At 44.1% G+C, this 25,580-nt stretch overlaps 1 protein-coding gene across 2 annotated transcripts in view; it reads left to right on the forward strand.

The window, feature by feature from the left end:
- Positions 1-25,580, forward strand: part of PAX5 (paired box 5) — a 70,013-nt gene that overhangs the window by 15,894 nt on the left and 28,539 nt on the right. For both annotated transcript variants that reach the window (XM_085529905.1, XM_085529906.1), the window contains exon 6: positions 14,716-14,891. In XM_085529905.1, coding sequence (XP_085386031.1) covers positions 14,716-14,891 — 176 coding nt within the window. The remainder of the gene's footprint in view (positions 1-14,715; positions 14,892-25,580) is intronic.

Genomic DNA, 25,580 nt, shown 5'->3' on the forward strand with positions numbered 1-25,580 from the left:
CTAGCCAGACACTGTCAGTGTACTCCAGCACAGGATGTGTGTCTGGTACCCACCCACATCCTCTCGCTGCAGGACAGATCTGGCAGATGTGAGGACCTGCACAGAACAGCTGTGCTGACCATTTTTCAAATTCACTGGTGTGGAGTCTTCTCAGTGATGTCGGCTTATGGGGAATTGAAACTAGCGTGGCAGGAGACCTCAGTTCATACGGCTTGTTTGTTTTGTTTCCATTCTCAGCAACAACGGTCCTGCGTTGCTCTCAGCATCTGATATGGTGATGTAGATGTTTATGCTTCTTTGGCTGAGCTAATCTCTTTGAAAAATGCCTTTTCTTTAACTACAGTCTAACCATAGACTTAATATGCCTAAAGGCACTTGGGTCACAGCCTTCTATTGAAGAGGGTAAGCCAACAATATGTGTGTGTGTGTCTGCACAATCCAGTGCCTGATAAAACTGTCCCATGCTATGAGCATCACATTGTCACACAGGGACGGTGGATGGGAAAGCTACTGGAGGGACCTGGCTACAGGACAGATGAGAGACGAATAGATGCCTGGGAAGCTGCAGGGGCTCCTTGTCAGGCTACAGCTTTCTAAGTCTTCATAACCACGATATAGATCTAACAGTTTTCAGGCAACTGGTGATCTTAGTTCCCCTTTCTCTGAGGCCTGAGTTGTGGATTCCTCTGGCCACACATGGGACCCTCTTCCTGGCAGCCAGTGTTGAGTACTGCTGGTCATGGGACACCTCTGGTTAAATACTATGGCATGAAACCATGAAACTGCATCCTTTCCTGAACAGGCTGCTGAGATCTTGTCTTACTCCAGACTACACCCTTGGAGCTTCCTGAATAGATTTTGGTACTCAGGCCTGGCAGCCCATGAGTGATGCAGTTCAGTGCAGAAATTAACTGCTGGATGGGTCCCGTATTAACAGAAATCCCTGTGACTCCTCTCATCTCAAGTAAGGAACTGAACATGGCAGTATGTGGTGGGGATTGATGTCATCCTCTTAGCTCTTCGTTGGGGAGTTCTGCATGGGTAATTTACAAATGACTGAAGCTTTTGAGGATCTAAATTTGCAGGGGAAAGAGATCCAGAATGACTGTGAGGGGAAAAAATGAATGTTAAGGAGTGGAAAAAAATCACCTGCCAATATAAACTTGGACGCTGCGATGATGTACAGCCTAGCAGAAAGTCAGTCATAAGGTGAGGAAGGGCCATGTGGAAGGACTGAGGTGCTTGGAGAATAGGACTCAAAAGATGAGTTAGCTGCATTTCATTGCAGCTGCGATGTCTATCTGGAACATGGATGTATGCACATACAGAAGTGGCTGTGCAGTTCATAACATCCAGAACGAAGTGGTGGAGAAGTACGTATAAGAATTAAAAATCGAACTCTGTGGAGTCAAGGCAGTCAAGTGAAGCAGGTGTATTTATTCAAGTCTGTGAAGAGGTCAAAGAGAAAGAAATTAACCTGTGCAATGTAGTGTAGGGAACCTGCTTTGGCAGGGGGGTTGGACTTGATGATCTCTAGAGGTCCCTTCCAACCCCTACAATTCTGTGATTCTGTGAAATTCCTTCCCAGGGAGGTGCTGGGGTTTACTTAAATATTTTCTAGGACCACTTCAGCTATGCTTACTCACTTGGGTCGTCTTTATTCTTGGAGTTAATTCCAGAGACTATAATGAGATGAAGCCTTTGAAGAGAGTCAGGTTTTGCTGGATCAGCAAGTACTGATTTAAATTTCTGCTGCTGATTCAGATTGTCCTTTTGCATTTAGGGATCGCAGGCGTGGTGAGCTGTTTGCACTGTCAGGTTGTTGTCTTCTCAACAGAAGTGATTTTCCCTTACCATCCATACGCTGAAGCTTTAAAATGGCGTCCTTTTGAATGGCGTTTGCTCTGATTTTACTAGTTCTGATTTTACTAGTTATGTTGCAGTGATGGTTTCATCTGTGCTATATCCAGCCCAATCTATAGCTCTGTGCAGTTTTTGTGGATTGATTTTTCTTTCTTTCTCTCTGATCATCTCTGTGGCCCTCTGGAATCCTCTCCAGCAGCTCCACATCTTTCTTGTGCTGTGAGCCCCAGGTTTGGACACAGATAGTTTGGATGGGGCCTTACAAGTGCAAGGAAACCTTCCTTCTGGTCAGGTTGCTCCAACCTAGTCACTGACCATCCAACCTGTCCCTGAATACTTCCAAGGACTGGGAATTTTTAGCTTTTCTGCCAGGCTGTTCCAGAGCTTCCCCACTCTCACAATGAAGAATTTCTTCCTATATGTAACAAAATAGCCCCTATACACTATCTGACTTCTCCGTGGTTGTACAAAGTGTGGCATTATCTGCTTTTGTTAAAGCTGACCACAGTACGATTCAAGGTTACTGGGATTTTCAAGTCAGGATTGTTTTTTGGCTGAGCTTTCAAACTGCTGAAATCTTGAATAACAGTAGATAACTATACTTTATATTATAGTGGGTGGTAGGGTCCCCATGGCAGTGGTCATGGCCCCAAGATGCTGGAACTCAAGGAGCATTTGGACAACGCTCTCAGGCATTGCACTTGGATTTTGAGTGGTTTACATGGAGTTAGGGGCTGTGCTTGATGGTCTAACCTGGGTTATCCTCCAGCTAACCTGGGTTAACTCCAGCTCTCCTGTTGTGGCAAATCTGAGCCTTCACTGATGCACCCCACTGAAACTTGAGAAACTTGGCAAAACTTTTTGCTTGGAATCAGTTTCAGAGCCACAGCCTTTGCTTTCTGTTTCTTCATTAACCTCAGTGAGGGAGACTGGTATATAAAAGGAGATGCTTGCACAGCTGCTTTTTTGTTCATGTGTTTTCCTAATTCTGTAGCAGCAATCATCTGCATAAAGATGACTATGACTTTGGAGATGGAAAGAATAGTCAAAATACCTGCACTTTTGAAACAAACCGATGTGTTTCTTCTGTCAGATGCCTGGGAAATTTGAGCATGTAATTTCCCCCATGCTTAATCTCTGCTGAGAATCTCGTGAAAGATATTTGTATTTGGAGTGTGTTTATTGTAATTACCTTATGGCGCTAGCAGGAAAACAGATCTTTCTTCGTTGCTGAACCTGTGTTACAGGTTGAAGCTGGAAACCAAAGATCTTAAATTTAGGTGTTGTCAATGTACTCCTGCTGTTTTTGCTTTACTTGGCATATAATTGTCTGTATCAGCTACCTGAGGTCTGTTTTCATGCTAGGTTTCAGATGCCTCTTCGTTTGGAAGGTCTTAGAACATGCAGTTGTTGTAGTGCACGACAGGTTTCAGCTGCTGGACAGCCCTGAATGAGGTTCCTTTGAGTGAGATGGGTTTTGTGTTGGAGTTTTAAAAAGCCATATCCTCATTTAGTAATGATTTCTTAAGAGCTTAAAGTGCTACTTGAGAAATAGATAGCTGATTTAATGCCTTGCATGCTAGCTGTAAACCAGAAAGGTGGTGGCAGGCAAGTGAAATCAGTGTAAACCTCTGGGATCTCTTGCTTTTGCTCTAGCTTGCCCAGTCCAAATTACAGAGCTGTATCATTACTGAGGCAAGTTTTCAGTAGGATTGCATATAGGATGCCACAGGTAAAAATGAAGAATTTGACTCCTGAGTATGAAGTTAGTGTTCCTTCATCACTCTACAAGCAGAAGCTATTTGAAAGGGAGGTAACCATGGCTGGCCTTGGCTGTGGCTCAGGATGGAACCCCCAGCACATAACTGATGGGAATGTGCTCCCACAAAACTTCCTGGTATCTTCCATCCTTCCTCCTACTGTAGCCCAGGTTTTCACCCAGCAAAGCCGAGCGTGTACATTGTGATCAGCTGATTTTGTTTCAGTGGCAAAGAGTTGAAGTGTGACACACTCACAAAAGAGCAGACTCCAGAGTGAGCCCAGATGGCAAAACTGTCCTGTGAAAGTTCTCTTTGCAAGACAAGTTCCTCAAAGAGTGATGGAAAAGCTGAAATCAATGGCCAAACTGATGTCACTCTTGAAATTTCAAGCACCGTCTTCACAAGAAAATTATATGTCTTCCTATGAAAACTGTGAGCTTTGGTGTAGCCTTTCTGAGTTTGTAAGCTGGTCACATCTAACCAGTTACCACAAATTGATTCTGGAGCCTTCAGTTTAGAAACCTACGAGATACATCACATGCAATCATGCTATCTCCATCAAGCACTGAAGGAACTGGTCAATAGTCACCACTGCAGAAACATACAGAGACCTTTTGTATTACTCTTGATATTTTTTATGAGCATCTCTGCATGAAGAATAGCTGTATGATTGGACAAATGGAATACAGATGTTCATTACACATGTGTATACATATAATGTATATATGTATACAGGTAGACCTATATATGCATGTGCACACTAGTGTATTCAACAAAACTCATTTTCTTATTGAATGCATCATTGATACATATGAGTCTGCATTTAAAAACCAGTCGTAACTAAATTTGTGCAGCTTCTGCCCAATGGTCTGTTGTGTAGATAACTGTAAACCCCTCTATAATCACCCTGACACTTGGCAAGCCCAGGATAACCTCCCTCTTACACAGCCATGGCTGGATTTTAGTTTTCCTCATTGGCAGCGCATTTGTGAGCATTCTCTTCCGCGGTCACAGGAAGGACAGCGCTAGCTGCAACGTCTAACAAGAGAAACATTGGCCTGACAGGCAAAGTGACTCTTGCTATTTATTTTCAGGCTGATAACAATCAGTTCTCTTTTTGCTGGGTAATATGCCTGGCTGGGTGAATGCGTGTGTGTGGGGATGTGTTTGTTCTCACTTTGTAAGTGCATCTCTATGTGCAGTATTCTCCCATGTGCTCATGGGGTGTATACAGACACAAAAAAAAACCCCAAAACCAGGAAAATAGTTGAGGTATGCATATAAAGGCTCTCTCTGTGTAGAAGGATGGATTGCTTTGATGAGCTTCTACCTTCTCCTGCTTTTTCTATGCATATAAAGGCTCTCTCTGTGTAGAAGGATGGATTGCTTTGATGAGCTTCTACCTTCTCCTGCTTTTTCTTGGGTGAGCCCAAGGAAGAAAAGGTGGCCTGGACAGAACAAATGGAATTTAATGCTGCACTGTGGCCTGCAGATCAAGTATGCTCTGTATCTGAGAAACTTCTTATCTCTGACTAGTGTTAGCCTGTCCATCCTGATGTGGCTGGTTGCACTTCTGTGCTGCTTTACTGTTCTAGTCATCTTCCAAATCCACAGCTTTTGCTGGCCTCCTGCCACAAGGACCATTCCTGTTTATTGCTGACACTCATCTGCTAGCTCTCCAGCCCCATTAGTACAACTGTCTTCCATCCACTTCTTCTTCTCACTGCACACAGAGGCAGATGACTTGTATTTCATAGTAGGAAGTCATGATGTGCTTTTCGTTTGCTTATGAAGTGTAATGTTGTGGTCTCTTATGCCAGCATTCATCATAGACTCCATAAAGTTACAGCAAGGGGAGGATATCTTATATATTACTTTGATATACAAATCAAAGTAGGTGTTATCTTGGTGTAGACCTTTTCTTCGGCTGTCATGGGAAGACCTGGCCAAGCAATGGCTGTGAGTGCACACAAATGTTGGGGAGAGCTCACTGGCACTTCAGCCTGGGCTTCTGGTGCCATCCATCACAGTGTGTCAAAGCCCGCTCACGTAGCTCTTTGTCGTGGGAACAGCGTATAAGCTCCAGCAGTGTTGGCCATGCTATCAGCCTTAGAAACACAGCAGCCTGAGCTAATGATAGTCTGTCTTGAAGGCATTTCCACGAGTGCAAATCTCTTTCAGAGGCTGATGACCATGGTAGGAAAGAAGGCTGCAGAGGGAGGAGGCAGCAGAGTGGGTGCACCACATACAAACTGAAATCCGGGAATCTGATGGTTACCAGGACCTATTAAAAACAAATCATAAATGGCAATACCAGATACAATTGCACTGAGATGGCAGAGGTCCTTAGGAGTCCTGATGGGCTGCCGATAGCCAGTTGAAACAAATTGCCCAGTGCTGTGATACCTCAGCTCCCAATAACAGAGGGCAAATGGCCTTCTAGGGGGAGTTATAGATTTTCCTTTGAGATATGGAAAGGGAAATAAATTAAATTATGTTCGAACATAGGGTTCTCTCTCGCAAAAAGAAAGGGAGAGAGAAAGAAAAAAAGGAAATGAAGGAAAAGAGACAGTAGCAGAAAATAAGCTTCAGCAGGCATTTGCAATTTAATTGATATTTGGCAGCAGGAAGCCAATCAGTATAAGTAAATTGACGTTATAAGATAAAAATGATCGCTTAATGGGCTGCCTTCCCCTATGGATGCGGCAGACCAAATAAATACCGCCGTGCCGGCTGAAGCAGCGTGGTGGCTGTTACTGGGCACAGCCTGCTGCCGCTGAACTGGCGGGGTTCTGTGTGGGCTGCAGTTTATTTTTATGGCATCTGTCTCTGCTCCCTGAGAGAAGGCAATGAGGGGTTGCACATTGATTGCTGCTCCAGCCAACGGCAGAGTGGAGAGAGGCCGTAATTAATGACTTTATTTGCTGGAGCACCGCTGAGAACGATTGAGTTTGTTATGGTAGGAGCCGATGCCAGCTTTCCTGGAGGCACAGAGAGGTGTGTGAGTACGGAAGGTGAGGAGAGCTCTGTCAGTGGGATGTTGGCAGCCATCGTGAGGCTTTGGCTGGCTGGGTGGGATGTGCTCCAGGGACAGGGGCTGCTGCAAGGCATGGTGGCCATGGGACATGTCTGCATGTCCATCTTCATGGTGTGGGGCGAGCAGCAGCTGAGGCAGAGCACATTGCCCAGGCCACAGAAATGGGCATAGCTACCACAGTTTCTTTAGGGGAAAGAAACCCTAACCCAAGCCGCTATGTTGCATGGAAAGGTTCTTCCTTTCCCTGTCAAGTTGCGCAGCCCGTCCCTCCGTTTATTACAGCCACCTGTGGTCAGTCCGTAATGTAACTATTACGCAATGGTAGCAAAGTTTGTTTCTTAATTGAATTTTTTTCTCCCTTCCTTGCTTGCTTCCTTCCATCCTCCCCTCCCTCCCGATGAATTTATCTTCAAAAAACACCATCAACTCTCCCCTATTTGTTTTCTTGCTCTGCTTTAGCCAAGAATTACAATGAAGAATAAACACGCCATACACAAAGCCGTAGAAAATAATGACTCTCTTTGAGTTTTATGAAATCTTACAGCTAAAGCTGTAGTATTTTTTTAAATGCATGCTCTTTTTGCCCTTGTTTTGAGAGCTGGCTCAGCTGGTCTGTTAGGTTACATATGACTACAGTAGAAAAATGCCTTAGAACGTGTTCTGTACCACAGGCAGTGTGCTGTGCCGCAAGTACAAGCAGCAGCGTGGTGCCCTGCAGGAGATGGACAGGCTGGAGTCAGCTGTGTTTGAATAGACATGGTCAGGAGATGGAGCAGACTGTAGGCTAGGAGGGGCTGATGCCCAGCCCCATCCAGATGCAGCAGTAGAAGGCATATTTACTTTTGAATAGTTGTACATATATATCTCTGAAAGCTGCTCAAACACTAAAATCACGTTGAACCGGAAAACTAAAGTAGTTTTTAATTAAGAGAGTCACGATGGGCTATTTCAGCTCATTCAGGATTTTCCCTGCTTACGCTTCTGTGTAAGATGGTTCTTCAGAAATGATCCCCACTTGTGAACAAGGCTCAGATACAGTCAGTCTGTGTTTTCCATCCCCATCCATGCAGATGTGTGGTGCAGTCAGAATCACATTCACTGCTGTTGGCATCTGTGGCACGGAGCAAAAATGAGAAAGACCTGTGTCTGTCATGCTGGACCTTTGCTCTCAAACTGACATTACATATTCATAGAAATTATTCACTTGCCGACAGCTGGCTGTTGTGAAGAAAGAGGCAGCATTCAGACTCAGCAGTCTTTGGAAATAATTTGCCAAGTTCTGGCCATATTATTGTTGTCATTTTTTTTTTTCCCTGGAGAAGTTAATACATTATATGGAAGGCAAATAAGGGAGCCCAGGAAAACTCTTGGCTCACACATAGGAAAATAACCACCTCTGAGCAGCTCTAGTGGTGGTGCAGCCCCAGAAGGGACCCCCGATCCCCCCATCATCAAGGCAGGTTTGGAAATAATGGGGATGCATACAGTCGGGTTCTTCCACGGTCCCCTAATAAGGGTGTTCTTGTGATAAGCTCACTGTCAGGGGAATTGTACAGTAGATTGCTGAGTTTACTGCCTGATAAATAATTAATGTTTAGATGACACTAATTAATTACAGTAATTAGCAAAGAGCTACGCTGTTTTCCCCTAAAAGTAGGATCTTAGTTCATCGTTTTTGTTTCGGCGCCTCAGAATGTTTAAGGCAGAATTGTAAAACAAAAACATCCGCTGAAAAATGTTATTTCTCTTCTGTCACTGGCTGCTTTTTTTTTGTCACCTTCTCTTCTGCAGCTTTTAAAAGAGCCGAATAGCACAGAGCGGTAAATATAGCGAAATATGAGCGTCGTACACACCTCCGTAAGCACAGAGCAATGCGGTGCAGTGCTCATGCAGCAGAGCGCACACACAAATGCAGGCAGGCGGGAAGTGGAAGGCAGATGTGCAGCAGTGGTTCCTGGACGTGAGAAGTTGTCAGCAATGCTCGAGGTCTACAAACCCGCATTACAGAACTACAGAGGGTATTTAAAAGTGAGTGGTGCCACTCGACTAATGGATGTGGATAAAATGCAGAAAAGTGCGTTTAAATTCGCACTCGGTGCAACTTGTATTTAAAAACTATTCCAGTGTTTTGTATTCTGCATGTAAGCCACGTGGCTGAGCTCACCAGAGAGATTTCTTTGTTCAGCATTAAGCATTCACATTTGCAGACACGAGGCTGCAGTCCTTGGTCTTGTGAAGCAGGTCTTTATTCAAACTCTGCGTGTCAAAAATCCAGAGTTAGCAATGCCTTTTTGTACACGCTGCTTGTGGGGAAGTAGGTGGAGAGCACAGACCCACACCTCTCGCTGGGCAGAGCTCAGCACCTTTGTGCATTCCCAAGCCCATTCTGTTACAGGTTGGTGGCAATGTCTCAGCGTCTCAACAGGAGTTTGTGCTTTAGGAGGAATAAAATCTGCTTGGAAGTCCTCTGTATTTCTTAGGAACTTTGCTGAGATCTTTGGCAGGACAGTAAAGGAAGGTTTTTCTCCTTATGCAGGGTTTAACGCACTCATGGGGACACAGCAGAGCTCCCAGTGCCGGTGTATCTGGCGCACAGTGTGGGTCAGCCCTGCACTGCCTCTATTCCCTCCAGCTAAGTTTTGTAGAGAGTGCTTTGCAAAGCATTCAGGGCATCAAGTTTTAATTATGCTTTACTGTTTTAAACTTCCATGGAAGGATTAGTTTTGCCTACCGTCAGTTGAATAACAGCCTGTGTTTTTCTCGACAAGTGTCATTTCTTGTAAGGGGAGGAATTTGGCTGTCCCTGCCAGGGGCAGTGAGGGATTGCAATGTTCAAACCTCCCTCTACCTTCTGTAGGAACCTTTTCTGATCCTGTGCTTTGGTCTGGTAGGGCCAGATCAGAGTGCTCTGCAGGTACCTGAATCCTCAGGGTCTCCTGGCTCAGCTTCCTTAGTGGCAAACCTTCCTTAGGGTTCTGAGTTCTTCACTGGAGAAGGAATCATGGATATCACAAATTGCTGTGGCTCCTGGTCTTCCTGTACAGGGCTGCCTAGAGCCCTGGGCAGTGTGGCAGGCAGCCCTTGGGCATAGGTGAGGGATGCTATGATGTGCAGTGGGACAAAGCTGGGCTGCTGTAGGAGCTCCTACAGGTGCACAGGCAGTCCTGCTCCACTCAGTGGCACTACGCACATGAGTGTTTGCTTCAAACAGATGGGATGTCAGGATCACAACGTGTGTCAGTTATAACATTTTTATGTGGCTACTGTAGGATCAAAATCACAGCGGAAGGAAATGGGCACATACACCAGGTTGTGTCCTGTGTATCAGGCAGGGTTTGTAGATGTCCCAGCAAGCAGAGAGCTGCTCTCCCAGTGCAGAGAGGTTCGATCACGGCTCAGCACAAGATCTGTGATGAGAGATGGCTATTGGGTGACATATTGGGAATTCTGATTCCTCGGCCTTGTTGTGTTTTTACTGCCCACTCTGACTGTAAAATCAGTGTAATAGGTGTGAAAATACAATGCTAAGATGGGAGTGTTTAGCAAAAATTCCTCTTTTTTTTTTTTTCCTTCTTTTTTTCCTTCCCCCAAGCATGGACATAAGGCAATATGCTGCAGTAGGCAGGTGCTGGTCTCTGTGTCTCCAAGAAAAGCAGAGCTGGTCCTAGTATATCTGACGGGTCAAGCTTTGAAATGAAGAAGCAATAAGCCACTGAAATGGTACTATCACCGAAACATGATTGATCAATTGAATTCTATCAGAGACAGTGGGCAGTGAGATTAACTCAGGCCTGATGGGTTCAATGAGTTAAAGCATGATGTTCATTTCAGCTTCATTTCACCAGTCTTTGCTTGTGAAATTGGTCAATCAATAGAGGTTGAAGATCATATATATATATATTGGTGGCCATCTTATAGGGAATATAATCTAGCGTAGTCAGCTCCTGACTCCGGCTGCCTTCAGTGGGTAATGGAGACAGAGCAGAGACTCTATCAGTGCTATCGAAATGGCCTGATATCTTCTCCAAATGAAAAGTATTTTTGGATCTCTGGTGATTTATCTTTTTTTCCCCTCTTTCTCACTTTGATCTACAGCAAAACCCATACCCGCCTTTGTGAAATATAGCGATTTCTCTTGAAAACCTTTGTGCGATGATCAGCTATATACACTTCAAAATACAAAGTTTCTTTTTAGTAATACTATCATTTGAAAAAAATAAATAACAGAGCTTAGAGAACTCAGATGGTGTAAATACAAAGGTCTCCCACAGCATATGTGATTCAGAAAGTAATACCTTCCTAGGAAGACAGGCAGACCACTCGCCGCCAAGTGCACATGGGCCCGAGAAGGTGCCGTAAAAATTCTGTTTATATTTTAAACAAAGCCTCCCTGAGTGGTAATTAAACAAAGTCTTCATCTTCTCTGGGCTAATTTACAGACATGCTACAAGGAAACAAATCACCTTTTTACCTCCCGGTAATATTTCATTTGCTTCATCGTGTTTTAAATGTGGTGAATAACATCCTTCCTAATTAGCCTGCATTTCCCTATAAGGTGGAGTAATTAGGTATGATACCAGGTAATGAAATTGGACAGTACAAATTAGAGACAGAAACCATGTCCTTTATGAATATGGGCTATCCACTGCACCAGCTATTTACTTCCTTAATTAACCCTGCAAACCCAAGTTGTTTAACAAATAAAACAACCCAAAAACCTGAAACCAGAGGTTCTCTTTTCCTTGCGTTGAGAAGGGAACGCAAGGGGGCCCTTCCGTTGAGGGCCTCAAAACTTGCTGTAGTGTTCTGTTAAGATAGGGCTGACAGCCATTTGTTCTCCTCATTTTTGGCCTACGGTACCAGAAATGCGTAAGCAGTGAAATGTCTTAACATGAATGATTTACAGGGTGAGTATTGGGAAAAAAAAAATCTGTTGTAGGCATGTTCGGCAATTCTGGATGTCTCCTGCAGTTTCAGAAAATGTGTTGAGGAAAGGTAATTAACCATAAAATTATGCTACAAAACGCAGTCACAGCTTATCAGGTTCTTTATACTGATCTTGTCATTTGCTAGGTCCACAGGAATAACTAACTCTGCAGTAACAACTGTGCTTCCAGGTGAAATCCATACATTTCACATACATTTTCACATACATTAGGCAGCTCTTGTTGGCAGTGCTGTGCATAACTCCTCCTAGACTATCAGGACTTCTGTTAAGCTTGGGGAAGGGCTTTGGGTGTTGTGCTGGCGGGGAAGTGCGTAGCGCCCAGGGTTGTTCAGAAAGCCGCGGTGCTGTGGGACAATCCCGACCTATCGATACAGACTGATAGAAGTGAAGGACAAAACATGGGTTTGGGGTGAGATTCTTCTTTCCTAAGCAGAGTGTGATGGTTGTGTTCTTCACTTGTTGGTTTGGAAAGGTGCCACAGGACAGGGAACTGATTGCTTTGCAGAGCAGGTGGGTGCTGCTGTCAACAGAACAAAACTCTTCTTGATGCATCCACTGACTGTATGAAAAATGCTTTACCTCTCCCTGGAGCCCATTTCATTACTCAAACTCCTACAAATGCGCCTGTGGTATTTATAATTATCAAAGATGTTCTAGTGTATGCAAACAATACAGAATACTGATGGTAATTATCTCACATTTACGTAATGACTAAAAGCCAAACGTATCCTAAAGACCTTCGTGAACTTTTCATATGTTGTGTGCATCATACAGAAAGTCCTTTAATAGTGAACAGTTGCCTGCAGATGGTCAGAGTTTGGGAAATGCAGTGATGAAGAACAGCTCTGCTGGAGGGACGCAGTAAGAGAGCAGGGAAGGAATTTCCAGGCTGGATGTTGCTCTGGGAAGCCTGGTCTGATGGTTGGCAACCTGACAGACAGCAGGTTGAAATCAGAGAGGCACATCACTCAGGAGCTTGTGTCTATGTTTGTCTGATATGGTCTTTATGGATGGATTTCCCACACAGAGCAGCTTCCCTGGAGATCTCCTTCTCTTTCTAGACTTTCATGGTTGGCTTCCAGGGTGGTCGCCTGTTTGTGTTGTCTGGGAGAAAGGGCAGATAGAATCACAGAATCACAGAATCACAGAATTATTGAGGTTGGAAAGGACCTAGAAGATCATCTAGTCCAACCATTACCAATACTTCCCGGCTAAATCATATTCATCAACACAACATCCAAATGTTTCTTAAACACTCCCATGGTCAGTGACTCCACCACCTCCCTGGGCAGTGCATTCCAATGCCTGACTATCCTTTCCGAGAAATAATATTTCCTAATGTTCAGCCTGAATCTCCCTTGGCACAGCTTAAAACCGTTCCCTCTAGTTCTATCATAGATTACACAAGAGAAGAGGCCAACCCCCAGCTCACTACAACCTCCATTCAGGATGTTATAGAGAGCTATAAGGTCTCCCCTGAGCCTCCTCTTCTCCAGGCTGAACAATCCTAGCTCCCTCAGCCTCAGCCTCCCTGTGCTCCAGACCCCCTCCAATTATAATAACATTATTATGGCAGGAGGGTTGGAACTTGGTGATCCTTGGGGTCCCTTCCAGCCCAAGCCAGTCTATGATTCCACCTGAAATTTAAAGCCTGTGTTTTCATGCTCCAGAGAGAATGCCCTCCCAGCCTTTTGCTACCAAGCAGCTAGCAACTAGAACTTTTAATTTTGTAAGTGATGGTTGACTAAACCCGGCACTCCATCAATTAGATACTGTTTGATTTAGAGAAGTAAAGAAAAAAAATAAAGAGATCTAAAGATACACCTCTCTCTGATACACCTCTCTCTTATACCTGCCCCTCATTTTTCACACCTCTGCACGTATGTTTACGCATTGTGTTCAGAAGACAGGCTCATATTTTGTTCTGCACAGTTTAAACTGATCCTAGCACTTTATGGATGCCAACTTTTTCATTTCTCGATTTAAGCTGCCTGACTTCACCTAAACCCACCAAAGAAGATCTAAGCGTTGGTCTTTGTACGCAGACAAATCTGGGTTTTTTTTGGTTTGCTTGTTTTTTTTGTTGTTAGCTTGTTTTTAAATGCTTCCTTCCTCTGTGTAGTGTGGTGTTGCCATCTGGAGACAAAATCTGATCTCTACTGCTGTTGTTGGAGTTCCACCTCCTGGAGTCCTGAGGAATACTGCGTATCTCTGCTTTCAGAACATAAAAGATGTATTTCTAGCACCAACGGATAAAGGAAAGATAGGAGAACACTGTGAATCTGCTTATCTGAACATTTATAACATTTATATTAACTGTGTTTTTGTGGTTTTTTTTAAGCCATGAGCAGTCACTTACTACTTCTGTTAACAACCTCTGCTGGAAAGAGGGTGAGACAGAGAGAGAAAATTTGACTCAGAGCCCAGGCTTTCACCGTGCCGATGAGTTTAAGAAACATAAAGTGAAATGACAACTAAGTGGTATTGTGAGCTGGGAGAATGCTTCCTCAGAGCGTTGCAGTGGTAACTCCAAGTCCCAAGGACATCTCACCTTAGAATGCTGCTATTAGTGTCTGTTTGGAGAGCTGACTGTCTGGTTTCTGCAATCGGAACGTGGTTCTGGAGTATGAGTCCTTGCTTCCTGATGGAAGCACATTATAGCTCAAACCTTTGAGTATAACATAACTCAGCAAGACCAGCAGGTATCACAGGAGCAGTTATGGACAGTGACCAGGAGATGATCCAAGTTGACTGTGGCTCTAGCATCAGGTTTTGTACTTATCTTCCCATGTCTTACTGCAGCTTGACCATTACAGTCTCTCAAATACAGAGTGATGGTGTTGAGAACAAACGTGTGACTGCTACCCTTTGTCATGCCTTTGAATTATGTGTGAAGTCACTGATGGTAAATCACATTGAGAATTAGCTAAAATGGAGGATTGATCAATGCATCTTCTAGCAATATGTGTCTTGTTCCTATACTCCTGTCTACGATTCTTCATTGTGTAAGCAAATGAAGTACTCACACCTGTATGATGGATAAAATAGACACTCCTAATCATTTTAATGCCTATTTATTCTTCGGTCTTCTTTGTCCTCTTTGAAAGGTATTCAGGAACCTCCAGTACCCAATGGCCATTCTCTCCCCGGTAGAGATTTTCTTCGGAAACAGATGCGTGGAGACCTATTCACCCAGCAGCAGTTAGAAGTGTTGGATCGAGTCTTCGAGAGGCAACATTATTCTGACATTTTCACAACAACAGAGCCCATCAAACCGGAGCAGGTAAAGTCCCAGACATTAAACTCTTTTATTTTTCTGGATATGCTTTCTGATGGCAGAGGACTCCTTAGTGGGAAACGACAAGAAATATCTCTCAAATGGGCAGTAGAAAAAACATGGATAAACAGGTGTCGTATCAAGCTCTTCAGCCAAGTGCATGTTGACTGTGGAAGACTATTAAAAAGTGACGGAAAACATTAGCTGAGAGAAGGTTATAGCATGTGTTCGGATATGAAATTATACCTGATCTGGGCCAGTTGTATCAGGAGAGAGCATGAGGAGAATCACATCTTCTGATACTTCTGTTGGATCTGAAGTAGGCTCTGCAGAAAATAAGGAATAGATTTGCAAAACTCTGTGCCTAATTTTGGCCCATAGTTAGCTTGATTGTGCACACAAATTAGATTTTTACATCTGGAAACGGCTTATTAGTCATGTAATTGGCCATTTGCTGAGGGAAACACCCAGTTAATATGTGAAGGTAAATTTGTTGCACCTACAGACTAGCAGTGTATTTTAGAAGACTATGCGCAATCTTTGGAGGGAAGGTTCCATTTTAGCAGGCAGTATACAGAAGTAAATGCAAAATAATAATAATAATTATAAAAAATCAGCTGTGTTTCTCAACATGCTTTTTGTTTGTAGCCCTCAGACCTACATTTAGCTGCAATCACAGGAGATAGAAAGTATGTCTGTCAGATCCAGTATAGGCCCAGCTTGATTCATTTCCTACATTTAGCAATGTAATTAGTCATTGTTAATCCCCAGTGTTATTAATATTAAATCCGAGTTTTAGCAAGGTGTTTGCAGTCCTTGAACTGCAAACAAACAGTGGTTTCCCTTAGAGGAGTCAAAACATCTGAAAGACACTGGAGAGTATCAGGAGCATGGCCATCTATTACCGCCGTGACTTCAGTATTGAGGGATATGTACTGGTATAACTAAAGAAAGAAATTCTTACGTGGAGTGGTTGAGTAGAAGTTCCACGTGCCCTCAAGCTCACACGCGCTGTCATTTGCTGTTGTTCATTTTTTATCAGTTTCTGCTGGCTCTGTGGTTTGCCTGGTTTATGTTTGTGAACTCTGTAAATCTAAATTCAGCCTGGAAAAACATGAGGAAGATGCTGGCGTCAATACAGCTTTTCTTTTAAAAAGCTCATTAGGAAAGCTAAGCCAGCAGCATGTTCTGAAGGTGAAATGGCCTTCGCGTACCACTAGATGGTGGTTATCCCATCCTTAACACCAGTGATAATGGAGAGGACAGGCACTGATCCACCTCCCGCTATAGTAAGCATTTTCAGTATTGGTCACTTCAAAGATGTTTGGTGCTAGACCTGTCCCCATTTAACTTTTATATCCCAGAAAAGGACCCTTCCTTAGTTTTTTTGTATTCTCAAGATTCCAAGTTATCTACAACTGCAGCTCATGGGATGCAGCCCAGAAATGAACTCAAATAGATGGTTTAATTGAAAGAATGGAAGAAGTAAAGGAGCACGTTTCTGAAGTCTCCTGGCTTCATTATATTCAGGGATATCCAGCTATTGCTGGAGCAAGGATCTCCCTGGATCTAGAATGGCTGTGCAACCAGAGCATCAAGTCTGGGGGTGTGCTTCTTCTGATCAGGTAAAAAGGGCACTTTGTGCACAAGCTCAGAAGACAAACAGATGCTGATAAACATATTTCTGAGAAAAAAAGATATTATAATATATGAAAGGTCCTTAGCAGCATAGCTTTGTCTAGGCATTTTTAGTTACAAATGGACTTTGCTAGTCATTTGCCTTTAACATTCCCATTTGCTTTTGGAAGGTTTGGCTATGAGGAAGGGCTCATGGTTGTTCGAAATGGGATTTGCTCTTTGGTGGCATGCAAAGTATACTTTCAACAGGAGCATGCATAATTAATACAAATGTCTGATTCTCAAGGATGTGATGTGAACTCCACTGCTTTAGTAAGCAGTCATGTTTAACCTCTTTGGTAGTAAAGCAAAGCTGTCATGAAACTTAACCAAAGTGGAGAGGCTGTCTGGACCAATTAGTGAGGGGGGGGAAATAAATAAATAAATAAATAAAAATAAAAATCAATTAGAAAGAAAGTATAGAATCCTAGGATCACAGAATGTATGGGGTTGGAAGGGAACTTAAAGATCATCTGGGATGTGGTTGAACTCAGAAGTGCATTAGGAGCGAGGTCAGCACTGGATGCTTGGAGTCCTAAGCTATTTCTGTAGAGGAAAATAAGGAAAAGATGCTCCTCATAAAGACATGGGGAGAGTCTAACAGGAGTGCTGATCCATTGCTTATCTACTGTGTTAGAAACATACATAAGGAGCAAATGGAATACTGCTAATTTTATTTAGGCACAAAAACTTGATGTCCCCATGATAGTCACCTGCAACCTGCTGCATGTTAGCTCTTACTTCCAAATCTTCCAAATATGTTGTGCACTCAGCAGTCTGAGTTTTCGTATCTACTGTAAAAGATGACTAAGACAAAGAAGGCCACAAGTAATGAATACTTTCCTCTGACTGTGAGCTATTGCAATGCTAAGAGGAAAGGCAATGACAAGAGAATAGTTAGACTGTACTTCATTCAGAAACAAAGTCTGTTGTTGGCATAGAGTGACTGCAATGGGCTTCTGCTCGTGAGTGTCAACCAGCAGCAGCACATCAACCAGTCACTATTTCCATTGACTTCAACAGACTTTAGATCAGGGCCATAACGAGGCGTAACACGATGTGACCAAGTTCAACTCTGCGTAGGTCACTGGATTAGTAGAGAACAACTTGCTGATAATAGCAGATAACACCCTGGCCTTTGCTGATGCTTTCACATTACTTTTAGCTAGAACTAAACTGTTTATTTCTTTTTGAATTCATTTCTGAACGATGCAGAGATATTGCGGGTGGGAGCTAACCTGAGAAACATGTAGCAATACATTCACTTGTGAGATGCAGTGCTGTTAAGCCTGGAGATAAATACAGGCAGCCGAATTCTGGCTATCCAACACCCCTGAAAGAATTACTGGCAAATCAGAAAGAGTAAAAAAGTTGTGTGCTGTTAGTTCCATTTGACTGACCTGAGAAAGTGCTGTAATGAAGGAGCTGAACTGACCAAAGGAGGAGCATGCAGGGAGATGCATAGCACGAGATTTTAATCTCCAGGAATAGCAGGGAGTGCCCAAGAAAAAGCAAGAAAGTAGGACTTATTTTTCAGGACTTCATTTTTTATTTGACTTATACACTCAGCGAGTGCAGTCATTAGAGAAGCAGAAGGAAGGAATGAACCGTAGGACCTTGCTCCTGGTCTCTGGCATAAAATTAGTATGGTTTTCTTCCTAAGGGGTTCTGTGTCAGGGTGGACGGTGCTGCTGAGGATTTTCTGAATCACTCTGAAAGTTGTAAGGAGAAAAGTAGAGCCACTGCTTATTTATTTCTTCCCTAAACTACACGATTTTCAGTAACAGTGAAAAATATGGAGCGTATCTCTGAGCAAAAGAAAACGTGGAGCAAAGAGTGGCTTGGAAGGCAGGTTTGCAGTTTTTACTGCTATCAGCTGAAACAACTTTTGATTCAGGCTATGGCTTCACTGGTGGGAAGAAAAAAAACCCACCAAAAACAAAACCAACTCTAAAATCCAGCCTAAGAAAGCATGTCGGGAGAGGAAAAACCTCCCCATATTTACTCTCAGTAGACTATTAAGCAACACGAGGCTATTAATTTGGCTTTTGAGTCTTCACTGAAGCCCATAAAAGTGCACAGTTGTCAAATGGAGTTCGTTTTAATTTCCTTTCAATCACAGTAAATTATTCAGGTGATAAATCAGCTGGAGTAGCCTCCTGGCTGTAATAGAAACCCTAATTCCTGGCTAATTATCCAGCCCATTGCTGCCAGCAGATCAATACTATTACCAAATGGAAAGGGCGAGGGGTTCGCTGCAGGCAGAGCGGTGGAGGGACAGCAGCTGGGAGCACTGGCGTACTGTGACCCCCGATGCAGTTCAGAGGTTGTGGAAGGTTAAACTGTGCAGAGATTTCCTTCTTAGCCACACTTCTGTAAAGGACCCACAACTCCTCCTGGTCAGTAATTTATGCTAAAACCTGTGATCCTCTGTGTTTCAGAGGTGACTGCAGCTCTGCAGCCTATGGCATGCCCTTCTGCCTTTGCTGGGGGCTCTGATTCTTTGCTTTTCCTGGGCAGTGCTGGGACAAGGTGCCTCTGCATGCAGGTGCAGGTGTGGAAGATGGTGCTGCTGGGGTCTGCAGTGCATTTCAGCTCTGTTCTCTATGTCCTAAAATCACAGAATGGCTTGATTTGAAAGGGGTCCCAAGGATCAAGTTCCTGGTACCTCTTGTCTGTTCTGGCTGCTTTATAAAACAGGCAAAGATGGGGAAAGAGTGATTTTTTAAGGGAGTCAGATGCCACTTGGAAGGACGTCTCAGGCTGGTAACTGCCCTTAGCTTCTGGAAGCTAAGCCTTCAGCATGTGGATCTATTCAGCTTCTTCCTTCTTCCCTCTCTTTTTTTCTCTTTGCTGTATTTGGGTGCATTCAGGTATTTTTTAAACATTTATTTATTTTTTCCCCTTGAACATCCTCCCTTGGTTAAGTTGGGCCAGGTGGGTTTCTGGCATGGCCAGGTGGAGCTGCAGTCCTGGGATCTCTTGTGCATGAAGGATTGGGCTAGGAAACTCCTCACTTCTTTTGTAAGTTATGTACAGAGGTGGGAAGTTTTAGAGGGGCTCTTCCCTCTTGTTATCTTGCCAGATTTCTTTGCAGCTTTACAGCTGGATTTACTGTGTTCAGTAATTTCCTCTCTTTGATCATCATGTGTTTTGCTGACAGGTTTTCTGTGGTTTTTTTTTGTTGGTTTTTTTTTTTTTTCAGTTTAGGATGAGAAGCAAAGTCAGTTGTTTCAGAATATTGTAAATAAAAAATAATATCTTTAGGACAGTTTTCCTTTTAAGATTTCATGCCATTAGCAGACAGCTAATTGAGACTGCTGTTAGAAGAATGGGAACAGACAGCAGCCAGGCTAACAGCACACTGTGTCCGTGAGCTGAAGGAAGAGCTCTGTACTAGCCATTCATTAGAGTTTTAATATCACATGTAAGCATAATACCTACTTGTGGTATTTTTCCCTTTGGTTTTGGAGGTTTGTGTTGGAATTTGAAGAACTGTACGATAAAATAAGGGAAATATGGAGCCGGTCCACTTTCAGAAATAAAGCTAGTTTCAAAAACCCTCTCTGTAGTGGATCCTTAAGAATTTCACAGCAGCAGGATTTGCTGAACTGAAGGAAATAATTAACATGAACTGAGGAAAAACTCTTACCTGAAGAGAGTAGCATGACATGTTGAGGAATGGTTTCAGTCCCACTCCTCACCCTGAAAATAAAATTGACTAACGTGAACCACAGAGAAGCAGGAGTTCAGACAAACCACCTACTGACCAAAATCCCAATGACAGGTATTATTTCACATGGGCTAGAAGCTAAGGTGGGATTTTCTTTTCTAGCTGTGAAATGGGAACAACATGACTTGCCTCCTTAAAGGTGGTGCAGGGAAATATTTATCCTGCAGACATTCGTGGATTTCTGTGGGATCTCAGAGATGGAAGCAGCTCTTGGATGTCAGCATTAAGGAACTCTGAATGGGGTGGTATGTCCACATCATGTTGGAAGTGGGAAGATGGCCTTCTAAAATGTATGGTGCTGGAGGGAGCCAGGCTGAGAAATTGAACTTACTGAACAGTGCTTTTAATTGAGAGTATTTGAACAATTGTAAGGGTTTGTCTATGTAGGTAAAATACATGACGAAGGAAGTAAGTAAGGGCAAAATTAAGGTAGAGAATAAATTGTCATCAAATTAAGTAGCTGAGGAGTGTTTTTCAAGCTGGTAGCTTGTGAGGCTTTATGCCGATGGAAAGTGCGAAATGATGATTACCTACTTGAACCAGTCTTTCTAACAGAGAGAACAAATAAATGAATTAATAAAATTGGTAGAAACTAAAATATTTCATGAAAACCTGTCATCTCTTTCTTCCATGGTGGCAGTCCTTCACTGGATTCATTCACAAGAGTGAGGATGTGCAAGGCCTCAGGCATTGCTAGGCTGTGGGCGTCATCCCGCTTGCTGAGCTGCATGGTCTGTTTATCTTCAGCCTGCAGCCTATAAGTGCTTCAGACCAGCAGAGGTACATCTGGAATGCAAATATATATATAAAAAATAAATTAAGAAAATCTTTTAGAAAACAAAGAGTATTTACGAATGTCCGGCTTGTAGAGCACTCTGAGCCAGGAACTGATGGCCTTCAGAGGTCCCTTCCAACTCTAAGGGTTCTATGATCCTGTGATTCTCTTCCATCAGCATTGAATGTTTTATGTGCTATTTTAACTGGATGCTCCTTTTCAGCTTCTATTCCACTCTTATGTGTAGAATGATAGAAACTTCTGACAAAGAGTGATGCGGTCATTTCATTTGTGCAAGTGTAGAGATGGTACATGAGATGTAGGGAAGGAAGAAGTCAGCAGGCATCAGTCAGCGGGTCAGCATCATGCATCTCTTGTTTTGTATGTTCTGTTACTATTATTTTTATTAATTCTCCTTCCTTTTCCTTCCTGTTAAATTGCCCCTATTTCAACCCATGAGTTTTACCTTGTTTTCTGATTCTCACCTTGGCTGTGTATTGCTGAGCTGCCTGCTGGCTAAACAGGTGGCTCTGGCAATTAGACAGTGGGAAAGAACCTCTGCAGGGATTCTGAAAAGACTCTTGGTGAGGTTGGAACCTGGGCTGTGCTAAAAAAGGCAAGAGTGAAACGGAGTAAGTAGTTGTTCCAGTATAAACTGAACAGTGTTTGTACCGAGAGAGGAAAGAGACATAGAGAAATGGGCAATGGAGGGTGTGTGTACAGAGATGCAAATCACATCAAAAGCAGAGATCAGCTGTCAGCACTGCTGTCCTCTCACTGTCCCTTCAAACACTTGTTGTTTGCCTGGCGAGTCTAAAAACTGGAAAGCCAATGTAGATCACTGAAACGTGTGTCTGTGAGCTTTCAGACAGCCTTCCTCGTCATTTTTGCTTGGAGACTCCTGCTTACAAACCAGTAGAAAGGGCTCTGCTGGCCTACCTGCCTCAGCCAGGTGGACGGTGCATTTATTGACCTGTGAAGGGCTTGGTTAAAATACATCCTGTGCTCTCAGGCCTTTGCTTTCTGCCCCAGAAACCTTCTAAAAGAAGCTGAAGGATGGTGAATGTGCAAGGCAGATGGAGCTCAGCAGTTTGCTCTGGGTAGTCTGAGAGGCTGGGTACAACTCACAACACACATCTGGAATAAAGTTGGCCAGCCCTGCATGCTCCCATCCAGGCACAACGCAAGTTAATCAGACCTGGGTTTTGTTTGACTCGCCATCTCTGCTTAAAAAAAAGCAACAAAACCAGCAGCTGACACAACAGAAGGAGGAAGGATTCCAGCCACAAGTGCCGGCTGCTTTCTGTGCTGCTGTTTCTCAGGGTTTTGTTGCTCACTGTGGGCAGCCCCCGAGGAGGGCGCGTGTGTGATTTACTGGTCTGCGAATGCCACGTCTTTAACATTGCAGTGCCCATTTCCTGCTGAAATAATTTCTACAAAGAGAGGCTCCTATTACAGCAAAAGGAGCACGGGCGTCATGATTTATTATTATTTATAGTCCTGGGGCCTTGTTTATGCACGATGGGTTAGGTGCTCAGGATAGGAATGCCATTATGCAAATGACATTGAATGTCCTTACCGAGCCTAAATAATTTTTGTATTGGACGATTAAACCTCATCTGTTATTGATATGGGCTGCAGTCGGGCTATTAAAGAGTCCCAACAGTACTTACTCCCAGTAATGGGAAAATTGAGAGGAAGAGGCTAAACAATTGCCTCAACTGCGCCGTGATTGTCTGCTAGGAGCGGAACATAACGAACCCCCCGAATGGAAACCGTGTTTACTACTTAGGGATAAATAAAGGGAGGGAACGCGCAATAAATTATGCTCTGTGATTTGAATCAGAGCGGCGGAGAATTCTCCTACTTCCAATTTATCTGAATTTTTCCGAGGGGGTGAGGCTGGGAGCCATCCCTGCCCTGTGCTCAGGGGAGGGCCAGCAGGGCCAGCTCTGCAGGAATGCGGGAGCCGCGCGTCCTTGCGCCTTCCCTTTGACACAGCTGTGCGTTCACGTTTTGATCAGTGTTGATAGCTTATGAATTCCAAAATTGACAAAATTTACAGAAAAAATGAGGATAATCCATCTTCCTTAGCGGACTGTCAGGAGCTGGCTATACTTCATAATCTTCAATTACAGATGCTATTTTCAGACATTTACATGCAGATATTAGAAGAAAATGAAAATGAGAAACAAAGAGCAAATGGAAATGTGGCTATTTATATGTATAAAGGAAAAAAAACCAAACAACAAACCAACAACAAACCAAACCAGGTAAATTCTGGGCCTAGATTGGATTTGGGAATCCCTTTGGAAAATTGGGGGATGGCTGCATCTGTTCAGGGATTTCGGTGAGGAAAGGTGACACGTAGTGCAGAGTTCCCCACATGCAGATCATCTGAAGATTTAGGTCAAAAGGCAGTCAATTATTCCGACGCACGAGGGAAGACGTGTCCATGGCCGGGTGAGCTCATTTCCCCTATTTTTAGAAGAATCCCTGGGGATTTTACACAATCCTAATTGGATTTGGGTTAAAAGAAGCACGGCTGATATTTCTGTTTTTAAAACATGTATGTTTTGTGAAAGGGAGTTTTAGAAATATTCTGTTTGCACAAAGGCTGTGTTGCCGACATAAAATTTTCATGCCGTTTAAGGGAGCAGAAGCCAAACACTGCCAAAACCAAAGAGAAATCAGAGCTCTCGGCCGCAATTAGCCATGCAGCTGGGTGTTACTGCAGAGCAGAACCGGTCCCTGTGCTGGTGATGGCGGGTAGGGCAGGACATGTGTGCGCTGCAGCATGGAGGGGTGGCTGGTGGGCTGGCAGTGATGAGGCTGTGACGTATGGCTGCTTAGATAACCTGCTTGTTCAGGTCCCAGGTGGTCGAGGAGGAGGACTTCAGAGTTAACTTTCCACTCCTATAACACTTGAGGGGGGATTAGCTCTCATGGCCACGCAGCTACGTGTGGCACCAAGTTTCTGGAAGCCTGGGGAGATTAATTACAGTTGCTTTGGATTAAGCTCTCTGAGCCATATCTAATATCTCTTCGTGAGGCTGACGTTGGGGTTTCCCTGCAGAGCCTTCCAGGCGTTGGCCAGTTCTGCCTTTCTGTATTAATTCTGGAAGCATTGGGATGGGATGAGTTGGATATGTTAAGTGTGAGCTGCAGGCTGCCCTCGGGGCTTAGCAGAGCTTTGGTGGCCACAGCCTGGGCCAAGCAGCCCAGCACACAGCACTATACCATCACCTCCACCACCCCACGGGTATCTCCTATGCCACAGCGTATCTCCTGCAGGTAAAGAGAGAGGTGAGGGCTGTGGTGAGGGCTCCCGTAAGGTGCTGTGCTTTGGGAGACTGTCACTTTGTGGCTGAGGACGTCTCTCTTGGTGTGCAGTGGAGGCAGTGGAGGTGCTATAGGTGCAGGGGAAGTTTCCTTTGTTTTCTGCTTAAAGGCCAATATAAGTTGGTTATTTCTTCCTCCTCTTCACATGTGCGCATCCTCATGGGCTGCTGACAAGGTGTGGTACGTGGAGTGTGGAGGGTTCTCTTCCCACTGCGGGCACTTGCACTGTGTGAGGAAATAGCTGGAAATGAAGCCCTGGAAAGAAAGATGGATGTGAAGTTTCTAGCAGAGCAGACCCCCACCCACCAGGACAGCTTGTGGCAATGCACCCCTCTGCACGCTGAGCTCCCCTCTCTCCTCTGTCCCAGCCCCTCTGCTAGCTCCCTGTCCTCCCGAGATGAGAACACAGGGCAGAACATGCACATGAGTCTTGCCTGTCCTTTCGGTTTGTCCTCGGTCTCTTCTTTTATATTTCCTCATTTCACGTGTCTGTGTTTTCTCTCCTCCATGCTATGGCAGTGGTGCTCCATGCTGATGAGACAGTACGTGGTACAACCGCAGGCAGTCATTTTTCAGGTAATTTCCAGGATACTGAACACCTGACTCTTGCTTTTTCACCAACCAAGCAGGCCAGGGTTCCTGCTTTAGGGACAGGTCCTGTGGTCATGCAAATGCTGACTCGCAAGTAGAGGTGGAGGAGCCAGTTCTGAGACCACTGTGCTGCAGTACTGATCCCTTCGGGCTGCTTTGCGTGTGTACCCACGTGCACCACGAGAGGGGATCTCTGTGCAAGGTGCTGAGCTTGTCAGCAGTCATCTTCTGCAATAGGATGCTTCAAGCTGCTCACACTGCTGATGTGTTGGCCCAATGCTGCTTCGTGGTGGGTGCTGTGATGACAGGGGCAGTTCAGGGGCTCATCAGGCTCCTTCTCCCTTTGCAGGGTGTCACGAAGGAGCATAGGTGTGCCATTGTCCCTTCTCCCAGCAGAGTGTGCTATACCCTTCCAGCTATTTGCTTCTGCTGCTGTAACAGGTGAAATCCCTCTGAGCTTGATAAAGGGCGAGTTCACTGATGTGGTGTTGTCAGCTCATTGCAGTTAAAATTTGAGACCTACTCCTGTTGTAGTTTCCTACCAGATCAGTCACTAGCAACTCAAAACCAAAGGAAG

This window comes from Coturnix japonica, chromosome Z, assembly GCF_054131305.1.
Source record: "Coturnix japonica strain WE chromosome Z, WE-NBRP24, whole genome shotgun sequence".
NCBI lineage: Eukaryota > Metazoa > Chordata > Aves > Galliformes > Phasianidae > Coturnix > Coturnix japonica.